The sequence below is a fragment of the Hydra viridissima genome, unplaced genomic scaffold, assembly GCF_058129835.1.
Source record: "Hydra viridissima isolate aposymbiotic clone 2 unplaced genomic scaffold, HvirCarnegie_v1 scaffold_18, whole genome shotgun sequence".
Lineage (NCBI taxonomy): Eukaryota > Metazoa > Cnidaria > Hydrozoa > Anthoathecata > Hydridae > Hydra > Hydra viridissima.
Window position 1 is genome coordinate 529,940 of NW_028324317.1, and position 12,217 is coordinate 542,156.

The 12,217-nt window shown below is 31.6% G+C and overlaps 1 protein-coding gene and 1 pseudogene across 2 annotated transcripts; both read right to left on the bottom strand.

Annotated features, from left to right (window-relative positions):
• LOC149876693 (uncharacterized) overlaps positions 1 to 12,217 on the bottom strand; it is a 615,724-nt pseudogene that overhangs the window by 315,056 nt on the left and 288,451 nt on the right.
• On the bottom strand, positions 5,701 to 9,589 carry LOC149876711 (ubiquitin-ribosomal protein eL40 fusion protein). 2 transcript variants are annotated; one of them, XM_090075086.1, is made up of 5 exons: positions 9,483 to 9,589; positions 7,058 to 7,166; positions 6,576 to 6,662; positions 6,028 to 6,130; positions 5,701 to 5,829 (listed from the first exon to the last, which is right to left on the bottom strand). In XM_090075086.1, the coding sequence occupies exons 2-5, from the start codon at positions 7,158 to 7,160 to the stop codon at positions 5,736 to 5,738; spliced, it is 387 nt and encodes a 128-aa protein (XP_089931212.1). In that variant the 5' UTR covers positions 7,161 to 7,166; positions 9,483 to 9,589; the 3' UTR covers positions 5,701 to 5,735. The 2 variants fall into 2 exon arrangements, with proteins under 2 accessions (XP_089931212.1, XP_089931213.1); XM_090075087.1 differs by lacking the exon at positions 9,483 to 9,589 and adding an exon at positions 8,078 to 8,151.

Sequence of the window (12,217 nt, forward strand, 5' to 3'; positions counted from 1 at the left end):
AGGACCTTGGAATTCTCTACTAGACGGTGCATTAGGAGCATGCTCTAAGACCTTGCAACACATCCCCAGATATTTTTTTTGATTATCATCAGAAAATATTTCCTCATTTAAAAAATGTAAAAGACAACTTTCTTTAGTGGGGGCCTGGGGAGAAATCACATATTTTAGGGGAGTGCCCGGGAATTTTGTTGTTCAAGGTATGTAACTAAGAGGCCTGGGACGTACTCAAAGTTCTAGTATGTTCTCGAATGAGAATGACTTGCAAAAAATTAGGATGATTGGAGCTAAACCAACCCCACCCTGCCCCCTTCCTAGAACTACGTCTCCTTTAATCGTAAAAAATTTTTTTTTTGTTCTATTATAAACTACTTCGAAATTCATTAACAAATTTCATCAAAATCTCTTATCGTTTAAGATTTATAACCATTCAAAGCTTAAAATTACCTGCAATTACCCCCTGAAACAACTTTAAATGGTCTTAATTTTTAAACGAAAAATTTTATTTTTATGTAATTTGAAGTTTGTTGATGAATTTTGATCTAGTTTAATATAAAACAAAAAAAAAGTTGAAAAGGGTTTTTAGGAACCATACCCTAGAGGGGATTCGTTTCGAACACCACAAAATCATGCCCATGCCTCTGTATTTAGAGTTTCAGAAATGTTTGGTGATTTTTCAACTTCTCTTTTAAAATATTTAAAAAGTTTGTTTAATATTGAAATTTTCAGGCGGATATGTAATTTTCATTACTTTATGCAGAAAGACTTATTTGTCAAGATTGCAATGCCCTAGTGGGACAAGGAATTCCAAATCCCTGTACAAAGTTAGAAAGACAAAAGAATTTGACTGCCATTGTAAAATCAACGCAAGGAAAAGCTCTATCTAGTTCTATGAATGATTTAAACCCAAATAGTTCAGGGAACACCTTAGCTTTGAAAACTTTTGGTCCAAAGCAACTCATTGTCTCTTTCAGAAAGACTGAGGTTAAAAACCTTTCTTTTCTTTAAATAAATTTAACAAACTTTAATTAGAACTACATGCCAGGTAGGTTTTTATTGCTTAATAATACTTTTAAAAATTATTTTATTATGAGTTTAAAGCCAATTTTTGTAATAACTTCATTATGATTTCTAAGTAATCGCAACATCATTGAAGTTGCACAATTTCTGAGAAGTGAGGCAGGACGGAAAAGTGTGGAATCTGGTTTCAATATTAAAGTGATTGAGAACAACGAGATGATTGGAAAATTATTCAATGGTGATAAGTTCCCATTGCTATTAGAATTAAACGAAAGCAAAGAGGTAAATAAACTATTACCAAAAAAAAATTTTTTTGGTAGCTAGATTGCAATCTGTATCATTCATTTTGATTTTTTATGGATGTATAGTTGGTAGAAAAAGATATTTATCAATACTCCTATTGTGTATTGCAATCAAATTGAAGAGCTTGTAGCAATGATACTTCATCACAGAAGGCAAGAAACGAATGATGTTGATATCAAATTAGGTGTAGATGGAGGGGAGGGATGGAGGGGTTCCTTAAAAGTACTTTGTCAATCCTCCTAAAACCAGAGTTAGAAAATAATAAAATTATAGCGAAACTGAGCAAATATGACGGGTATGAGCGCAAAGATTTTAAAGATTTAAGTGTCCACAAAACTATTACTTTGGCCATTTTGCCTTTATGGCACGAAAAATATCATAAATTGCGGTTAGTTTTGGATAAATTGAACATTTCTTCCTTAGATAACACAGTATCTGAAGATCTAAAGGTTTTGCTTCAATTGGTTGGAAAACAAACTACAACATCAAAGTACCCTTGTCCGCATTACATGAAGTCATCTCCTGACTTTCAAAAAGCTGATCATTATACTTTAGAACCTTTGCTTAGATTATACGACCAATGGATGGCTGGTGGTGCAAATTTAAAAAAAGAAAAAAAAGTATACAAATATTGTTCATCTCTCTTTATTAACAGGCGACAAAAACAAAAAAATGCAAGAGCTTATAAATACTCCTGGTCTACATATACTGCTAGGTGTTGTAGATAATATTTTAAAAGAGGTTGAAAAAAATTTATTTAAAAACAACCAATGTGGGTTACAATTTGTCAACCGATATCTCTCTAAGATAAACATCTGCAGAGTGTCCTACCAAGGGCAGCATCGTTTGTAAGGCAATGCTTACAATAAGTTGCTTTGATCTGTTTTTTCAGGAGTCTAGTCTTAGAGTTTCCGCTGTCAAATACATTAAAGTACTTGGAGATTTTGAAAAAATAGTCCATGGTTGTTTTGAAAAATCATTAAGCTCACATGTCAAAGATTCAGAGGAGTTGTTTACAAGCTATAGAAATGTAAGGGCTACAAATCCTTTGAAGGTACACATATTTGAACAACATATTATCGAATTCATCGAGATAAAAGGTGGAGTCTTCAGTATGATAAAGAACTTTTAAATTTGATAAAAAATAATTTATAATATTAGTAATTAAATACTCCATTTCAACAGTTGAATCGTAAAATTTGCATAAATTACGACGAATATTTTTTAAATAAGCATGCATTTCTTTTGTACTTCTTATATTCTATAGGCTTAGGTTATTGGATCAAACAAGCTCTCAAATCCATTTATCAGGATTTCAATCAGTTTTGGCGAATTAGAAAAGTTGGAGAGCACAACCCCAAATAGAGGCGTTAGAAAAACGCTGTTGTTGGTTACAGCTACAAACACTTTCAAAGTAGTTTTCTATTTGCAGGAATGTAGTTTGTAAAAAGTAAAATATTAAACCTACTATGAACAAACGTTTAGCATGATTTTGAAATGTAAAATATAAATTGTGGTCCAACTTTAGAGATCAGAAGTTTTTTTTTTACGGTAATAAGTGGTTGTATCAAAACCTACTCAACCCCTCCCCTCCCCAAGGGTATGATTCCTAAAAACTCTTTTCAACTTTTTTTTTTTTGTTTTATACTAAACAAGATCAAAATTTGTCGGCAGATTTCAAATTACATCAAAATAAAATTTTTCGTTTAAAAATTAAGACTATTTAAAGTTATTTCAGGGGTAATTAGAAGTAACTTTAAGCTTTGAATGGTTATAAATCTTAAATGAAAAGAGATTTTTTGATGAAATTTGAAATCTGTCAACGAATTTCGAAGTTGTTTATAACAGAACAAAAAAAAATTTTTACGATTAAAGGAGACGTAGTTCTAGGAAGGGGGCAGTTAGGAGTCAGGGCGAGGTTGGTTTAGCTCTAATCACTCTAATTTTTTGCAAGTCATCCTCATTCGAGAACATACTAGAACTTTGAGTACGTCCCAGGCCTCTTAGTTACATACCTTGAACAACAAAATTCCCGGGCACTCTCCTAAAATATGTGATTTCTCCCCAGGCCCCCACTAAAGAAAGTTGTCTTTTACATTTATTGAATGAGGAAATATTTTCTGATGATAATCAAAAAAAATATCTGGGAATGTGTTGCAAGGTCTTAGAGCATGTTCATATGCACCGTTGCTACTACGTCCACCGTAGGAAGAAATAGCAAGAAAATGCATAATTAGAATTAAATGTGACGTTCAAGGAGCTGAAGTGTTTGTATATTCAAAAGGAGCGCTGCCCGTTTATGTCATGGAGCTGCGAAATTATGTCTGCACCTCCTGTGTACGTCACGGGGCTGAGTGTCAAGCGATTAAGGATTTCAAGCAAATAAAACAGAAGGCCAGTTAGACAGAAAATCTTGCAAAATTTAGGAGCATTTTAAAGAAGAAATAAAAGAGATATTGTATAAATTTGAGATTTTTAACTTTCCAAGGATTTAAAAAGCAGATGAAGTTTGTTAACTGAGATAATTCGAACCTTTGGATTATTTTTGTAAAACATTAGTGACAAATTTTATCACCATTTTTGCTCTTACACTTAATTCTTTCATAAAAATCGCTCAAAAAGAGAACCAGATCAAATAACCAGACCAGAATTTATTATAAATGATAAACTCAAATTCTGGTAATTTAATCCAATGGGTCTTCCGACTAAATTCTGGGTCTGTTCTTACGATCGGTCTTTTTATCAGAAGGGTTATCCTTTTTAAAGATATGACAATCAAGTGTTATTTTACACATGGCCGCCCCAACTATTTATTGATTCCAGAACTTACTGGAAGTATGACAGTAGAAAAATACTTTCATGTAAAATTATTTAAAGTTCATTTGTATCTTTTCCTCTGTGATTTCATTTCAGTAATATTGTCAACCAAAGAATGACGCAGGCGAAAAGTTGGCCTTTAGTTATTTTCCAGTAAAAACAAATTGTTAGATCATAACTTTACTGGCGTTTAAAATTTGTCGAATTCACTCACTTTTCTCTTGATGGTCCTAATCAGCTTTACAGACAGTATTTTAAGTCTTTTTTCCAACATGTAAATTCCATTTTCTTAATGAAACGAAGATTTGGAATATTTATGCTCTTTGTTACCACAGTGCCTTAGTTTATTTCATATTCGGGTTATTTAAGGCATGTCTGGGCCTCAACGCCTGTCTAGTTATACGGTTAAACATCTCTATTGAGCAAAACTTTTTTTGGGAAAAAAACTTCTTAAAACAAACAACACTTTGGTAAAAGTTATCACACGGTGTGACGGGTTTTTTTGTGTTCGAAACATCAGAGTATCTTTAAAAACAACACAGAAAGTTTTAATGCACCACTTTTTCATTGATGTTCGGTCCGGAACACGATAATGGCTGTTGTCTACTTGCATTAAGTTAAAGATCGTTTGGCTTTAACTTTGCGAACTTTAATGTAGGGAAACCAACCTGATCGTCAGGATTTTGATTCTTAAATTCTCGATAAACTACCATAGCAATGAATTGTATGTAATTGTAAACGATACAACCTCGCAAATTAAGAACAAAGACACAATGGAATTAATAATTCCGCTGGAGAAGAAAAGTGACATCAAAATAATGACACTATTTCGCACCAATTAGTGTCAGAATATTTTGATGTCACTTTAAAGATAACTAATGCAGAGACTTTCTGCATTCGTGTAAAATGAGTTATGTGGTTTTCTGAGAACGAGAAAGCTCAGTAATATTGACATTAGTTTGAAAGGAATCATCTCAACATCGAAAAAGCTGAAAGATATTTCAAAAAGACATTAATGTAATAAATAGTTTCCTGTTGAAACGATTATCTCCATAAGAAAGCTCTTAGAATAATGTAATAGTTTCCTGTTGAAACGATTATCTCCATAAGAAAGCTCTTAGAATAATGTAATAGTTTCCTGTTGAAACGATTATCTCCATAAGAAAGCTCTTAGAATAATGTAATAGTTTCCTGTTGAAACGATTATCTCCATAAGAAAGCTCTTAGAATAGAAACACACTTAAAAATGTGTAAACTTTCAATTTAAAAAAATATATTTCAAAAGGTCAGTTAAGTTTTTTTGCAATAACTTAAGCCCCTCTTCAAATCATTTGATTCCTTAGATATTGCAAGATTTTTCTGCGCATGCTGCGTCAGTTATTAATGTTGATATACTTTTTTTTTTCAAACTTGAATGTTTTAAAGCTCACATTTGCTAGTTACGTCATACAACTGTTTAAAAATCAAACTTCTTTTATGGATATTGATTGGATATTTTATTTGATGGACAAGAAAGGGGGGGGGGGGGAGATATTATTGTAAACGGGGCCAATTTAAAGAGAATTTGAAGAGAAATAAAATTTCTTTGTTCTAATTATTTACTTCAATTTCTTCTTGGGTCTCAAATTATTTGAGTGACCACATTTCTTCTTTCGACAGTTCTTCGCACGGATATGAAGACGAGCATAACACCTATTAAAAATAACATTCAAAAAAACTCAAAATAAAAAACCCTGGTAACTAGAATTTTTCAGCATCAGAAGAAAGGGATGATATAAGATCAAAGGATAAACCTCAGATGACACGCAATTCCACTTTTTTAATCATTTGCTGAAAATTCCTACACAAAGAATAAATCGAACAACAGGAAATAAATCTTTTATCACTCACTTTCTGCAGATCATTTTATCACAGTTGTACTTCTGAGCCAAAATACGTAAACTAGGCTCGATAACACCTCCTCTCAATCTTAACACCAAGTGAAGAGTAGATTCTAATAAGCAAAAAAACTTACTTATGTTAGTATTGTAGTTAATTTTTATTTATTTCGCCATTTTACTGACTACCAATAAAAAATTATTGCGGCGTAACAATAATCACCTACAACTTAGCATTTGGCTTGAATTTGCCAAATGAAATCTAGTGTTGGACTTTAAAAGAAATTTCAATTTTGAGAAATCTTAAAACTGAATGTGTTCTGGTAAAAACTTTGAAATCAACACCCACAGATTATGCTAAAGTCAACCTATATCAGGACACTTTTAAACACTGTTTTCTTTTTTTTATGGGAAGGGGAATGACCATTTAAGCTAAAAATAGGAGTAAGAATTTGCTTCTCACACTAATAAAACTGCATGGAATAAAGTAATCCTGATTTATACACTTAAACTGAGACAGAGAAACATTTAACAATTTCACTGATTCATAAACAACTCTACCTTTCTGGATATTGTAATCTGATAGAGTTCTACCATCTTCCAATTGTTTACCAGCAAAAATCAATCGCTGTTGATCTGGAGGTATACCTAAAAAGAAAATGCCATTTGATTAAAAAATCATTAACTTAACTTAAACACTAAAAGATTGACTAAAAATTTCGCATACAGGTGCTGCAGTTATTTTCTTTTAAGTTAAAAATAAATTGGTCTACTAATATCTACAATAAGGCTTTATTTGACTAAACATTATAAGCATTAATCATAGTGGTCTAATAAACACCTTTACTAATAAATAAACATTTTTTTATCATAAAAAAAAAGTTCTTGGTTCAACATTAACTTCAATGTGTTCCGGAGCTTCAACCTTTCCACATTGATTGACATTTAATGACAATTTAAAACACATCTAATTATAATTATAGATGTAAATATAGAAACCTTCCTGACATGAGAATAAACAATGAGCTAAAAATTACTCAAACCTTCTTTATCTTGGATTTTTGCTTTTACATTTTCTATTGTATCAGCAGCTTCTACCTCAAGGGTAATAGTCTTCCCAGTTAGGGTCTTTACAAATATCTGCATGTTGACCTGGAAAAAACAAGAACCTTTTAAAATACAATACTAAAAAGCAAAAATTGTTTAAATATCTTCTATCACATTCAAATAGTTTTATAAAAACTTTCCATAAAATGTACTTCTGTATATACCAGTTGTTTAAATCTACCTCCTATTTTTAATCGATATTTGTTTAATAATGAAAATATTTTAATAATGATTTGTTTAATTAGTTAGATAGTTGTTTAATGTTTTAAGATTTAATATTTTTACCTTCATGCATTTTTAAGGAACATTTTTGAGCATTCTTAGTGGATTCAAGTTTCAATGTATTTATTTATTTTATATTTTAACTTAATGCTAGTATATATTGTATTTTACATTTTAACTTAATAACATTTTGTAACTTGGCTTTTTTCCAGCAAATAACATATTAGCCATTTGTGGCTTATTCTGCAAATGTTGATGTACCCCATTCAGTAAGTCATATGTTCTACTTGAAGTAAAACATGAACAACATACAACATGAGTGGGTAATTATTAAATAGTACTTAAATCATATCAGTATATAATAATAATTCTGTATGTAAATAGAAAAAGATTAAAAAAAAAATTTAGATAAACAATAAACAAAATGAGTTTAATAAATTACAAGAAACCTCTGTACAACATTTCAAATATTCCCAGATAACAGGATAAATATTCTATGATACTCCTAGTATGTCTAGATAACAACACACGTATACACTTAATAGGATTGGAATCATACTTTGTGTAAAATTGGAAACTTTGGGGAATTATCACCAGCATTAATAAAATAATTTAGACATGTAAAATTTTATATTTACACAAAGATTGGATTAACTGAGAACAAGTTTACAAATTATCATAAAGAAGTAATCCATAAGTCTTGGTTTAAAGCTATTTGAAAGAGTTTAAGATACCTCAAATTACAAGTCCAAGAGTTTTTTGATCTCTTTGATGTGGCTTAAAAATCAAAAATCTTGTTTGGTTTTAATTTTTTTTCTTGCAAAAAAAACAAAGTTCTTTTTAAAAAATTAAAACCAATCAAAAATATTTATATATAATTAATTTACTTATATACATACATTATAGGACATTTCAACTACACATAAAAATCATTTAGGACTTTGCAAGTTAAGATATTACAGGATAACAGTTAATGTACTACAAAGTTGTATATTATGTAAAAACTGCTTTTAAAGGAATTTTATTACCATAAGCTTAATTGGATTTATATGATAGTAAGTTATACCAAATTTTAATACAAATATATGATATGAATTTATAATTAGTTCAGTATTTATAACCACAAGTATTTTTTTCAGATTTCATATAAAAGGAGTATGTCACAGTGGCATGATGCTGACACTGTATATTTCATATACATCTGTAACAAGCTATGTTATGTTAAATACTAAAAAAATAACAAAAATGCAGAAAGAGAATAACAAATATTTCAAAGTCCTACAACATTCCTTAGCTACAAACCCATTTTAGTAGGGAAAGAACTACAAGGAGGTGCCTTAGATGCAAATTGAACGTCTCCAAGAAAAAAACTATCTAATGTAAAATGATTTTTTTCGGATAGGGATCCTGTGATTCAGTTAAGATTAACTTATTGGGACAGACCATTTCAGCAAGTCAAGTTTTGCTTCTGACACATTTTTAGACAAATGACAAAACAGTAATAACTTTAGTTATAATGATCAGCAAAGATTTTACTGTCTGCTTCAAATACTTTAATTTACTAAACATCCCCTTAGATATTTCTCATGTGAAAGATAATAGACATTTTGATTGATTAGACTATGGACTTATAGATCAATTTTATAGAAAAAAAACTAAATTTAGTTTTCTACAAAGTTTACATCAAGCAATGATTCTTACAAACAATTAAGGAACTGCACCTCTGCAATAGCTGTATTTCAATTATTAGCAGTATTAGAACAACTACAATATGTACCTTCAAAATTGAAAGATAATTTTTAAAAAGTAGTTTCTGATTATTGAAATTATTGTCAAATGTTGTTCAAAGTTTAAAATATAAAATAAATTTTTTCATTATCGTTTGAAAAATTCTATAGCTAGTACGAACAACACCATGACACAAAAGTTTTTACAGATCGAAATTAAGCTTAGAGCTTTTAAAACGTTTATCAGTCAAGAATGTATGAACATCTTGAATCTTTTATTGTCTGTGTTTTTGGCGTTTAAACATAGAAACTTAGTATAACACAAGTGGTATCATTACTTTAGGATATTTCAATAGAACCATTGACTAAAAATACTTTGGATTAAAAAAAAGCGATTGAAATTTATTTTTACCTCCTCGTGGTGAACTACTCGAAGGATTTATGTCTAAAAGAGAATGCGACGGCCGTCGTTCATAAATGAAAGCCGGTTTATTATCGCACACTCCTCCTTCAATAATTCTCTATACGTTAAGAATTTTGAAAGACATTTTAAAATTTAGTTTAAGTACAATTAAAATGAGTTTTTTTTTAAAAACAATTTTAAATTTGAATTAACTTTAAATACAATTTAAACAGAAAATTGGAAATAAAGATTTAAAAGTAAAACTACTTTTATTTTAAATGTTAGAAAAATAATTTTTTTTAATTTTACGGAACCGGGAGTCCCTATTTTAAATTTACTCTCATTAAATGGCTTTATACAAGAAGACACAGCAATAATCTTTTAAAAAAAAAAAAAAAAAAAAATCAAAAACATTTTGGTATACTTTTATCAGTTCTCAGTAAATATAGTTTTCTTTGCCGCCTTCTGCAGGAGGCGCTGAAAGCTTTAAGCCAAGCTTAACCCATTTAGTCATCAAATAGCCACCATAATAGTTTCTTTTCCTGAATACTTGAATATATTTCTAAACAAATCTGATGGATCTCAACAATATAATGGACGAGCAAAGTAACCACCAAATTTCCCGCTTCAAGCATTTCTACAAAACTCTCATTTCATTTTTAGGGCAACCCTAAGATGAAGGATGATTTAACTAAGGCTGCTACAGACGTACGAAAGTTTCGTAAATCTTCCACCGTTTAACATTCCATCGTTTAAAAATAGACTTCCGACTGAATATTGGGTGAAGTATTCCTTAAAAAAAACCCTGAAATAGTTCTTCGTATCAATGAATCTATTAGCAGAGCAGCAGCAATCGTTGCAGCCAGCAGAATCAAAAGATTTTTTGAAAATTTTCACAATTTTTTAGAAAGGAATGGTTTTTTTATGTCTTTGATTGTCCAGATGCTTTCAACAATGTTTATGAGACAAAATTTGAATTGCATCCAAGCACAAAGAGAGTTCTTTTGCGAAAACAGTATACAAAGTTAATTCATCAAAACCTTAAGAAAACCTTACCTTAAGAAAACATTACTGACTGCCATTGCTATTGGTTCTATGTAAGCATCTGCGTCTCGTTATTTTTTTATTCGAGACGAAACGAGACTAGACAAGACGATAATACCCTAGACACAATTTTTAAATTCCGAAACAAAATTATTGTCCCAGGACATTTCTCGTCTCGTTACGCTTTTCCCTGTTCAGCATTGACCCTGAGTGATCACCTTTGATCGATGTTGACCCAGAATCAAAAGATACGAGATGAGACAGAAGCTGCCAAGAAGGACAACGTTGAATAGGCAGAAGATGAACAAAGAAAAAAGTTGGCAAAAAAACTTAGTTAAATAATGCATGTTACGATGCGATGTAGCAAATTTATACGATTTTTGATTAATGTAAACAACGGTATCCGAAGTTAATTCAATGTTAACAAATGTATGCGATTTTTTTTAAGATCACAGGAAAAGAAAAAGGGTCCTCATAGCCAGAAAGAATCTGTGCTATCCAACACAGAGCACCACTCAACTTCGTGGTGACATGGAGCATATGGTTTACCTTGCAATTAACAGTCAGCCTTTCTTCATCTGTGACTCTATCCTGTTCCAAAGACTGCTTCCCCACTTTGACTCGAAGTATAGGGTAAAAAGTGGTGCCTGCATGGCTCGCTTCAAGTTACCTCTCCTCTACAGCAATCTGCAGATGGCCGTGAAGAGCATGTTTGACAAGGAGCTTCCTCATTGTGACCGAGTTGCGATCAGCACTGACATCTGGACCTCACGCAACAACAATCCATTCGTAACGGTGGCTGTTCATTACATCACCGAGGAGTTTGTTCTACGAAAGGACAATTTTCACCCGAGTCCATCACTCTCTTCTTGCTGAATGGGTGTTGAAAAAGAAGTGCCTCGAGATTAATAGTGATCTTTCTAACTTTTTAAGTAGATACGAATGCGATGTTTTACGGCTTGATGTCTAATTTTAACAAATGTTTTATAGTTTCAAATGTTTTCTAACAGTTTACGATTTCATGCGAAGTTTTACGCGAAATTTTATTTTAGTTTTTGTTTCAGTACCCTACAGAAAGATCACTGCCCTTTGTGCTAACAGTTGGAACTCTGTCCAGATGATGCTCCAAGAAATTGACCATATCCGAAGTGTGCTGTGTGCTATCAGGGCTGACAAAAAGGAATGGACCTCACCCATTCCTACAGATGACCAATTTGAGCTGGTTGCAACCATTCTGCCACTCCTGACCACATGCCGAATCATCTCTGAGTCAATGTCGAGTGATAAGAGAATTGCAATCGATTGAGCACTGGCAGTCATTGTTCATCTTGTGGAAAGGTGTGCTTCTCTGAGGGTCAAAATAAATTAGAAAGAACAGTGTCACTGGAGTAGGTCCTTTCATGGTTTAGCTCATTGCAGAATTGAAGATACGGGTCAAAGTTAAACGTTCTTTTTAAAAATTATTTGAATTTAAACAGTTTTAGATTAAAGTAAGCGAAGTTATACGAAGTTTACTCAACGTTTCACTTTCTTCCTTCCTTTTAGACTGTGTCCAGTCAATTCAGGCAGACAAATGCTACAGCTGAGGGTCTTCCGATTACCGTTGAGTGAGCAAAATTCAGAAAAACAACTGTGATAGATTCGAAGGTTGATGTCCTTGAATGGTGGAGGACACGTCGAAGAGAGGTGCACATCTTAGC

What these genes read in the sequence shown, in the direction of transcription:
- LOC149876711 (XM_090075086.1), bottom strand. Translation starts at nt 7,160, where the DNA reads ATGCAGATATTTGTAAAGACCCTAACTGGGAAGACTATTACCCTTGAG. An exon ending in AGATTACAATATCCAGAAAG is followed by an intron (nt 6,131 to 6,575) that starts GTAGAGTTGTTT and finishes TTTGCTTATTAG; the next exon opens with AATCTACTCTTCACTTGGTG. An exon ending in GATAAAATGATCTGCAGAAA is followed by an intron (nt 5,830 to 6,027) that starts GTGAGTGATAAA and finishes TATTTTTAATAG; the next exon opens with GTGTTATGCTCGTCTTCATA.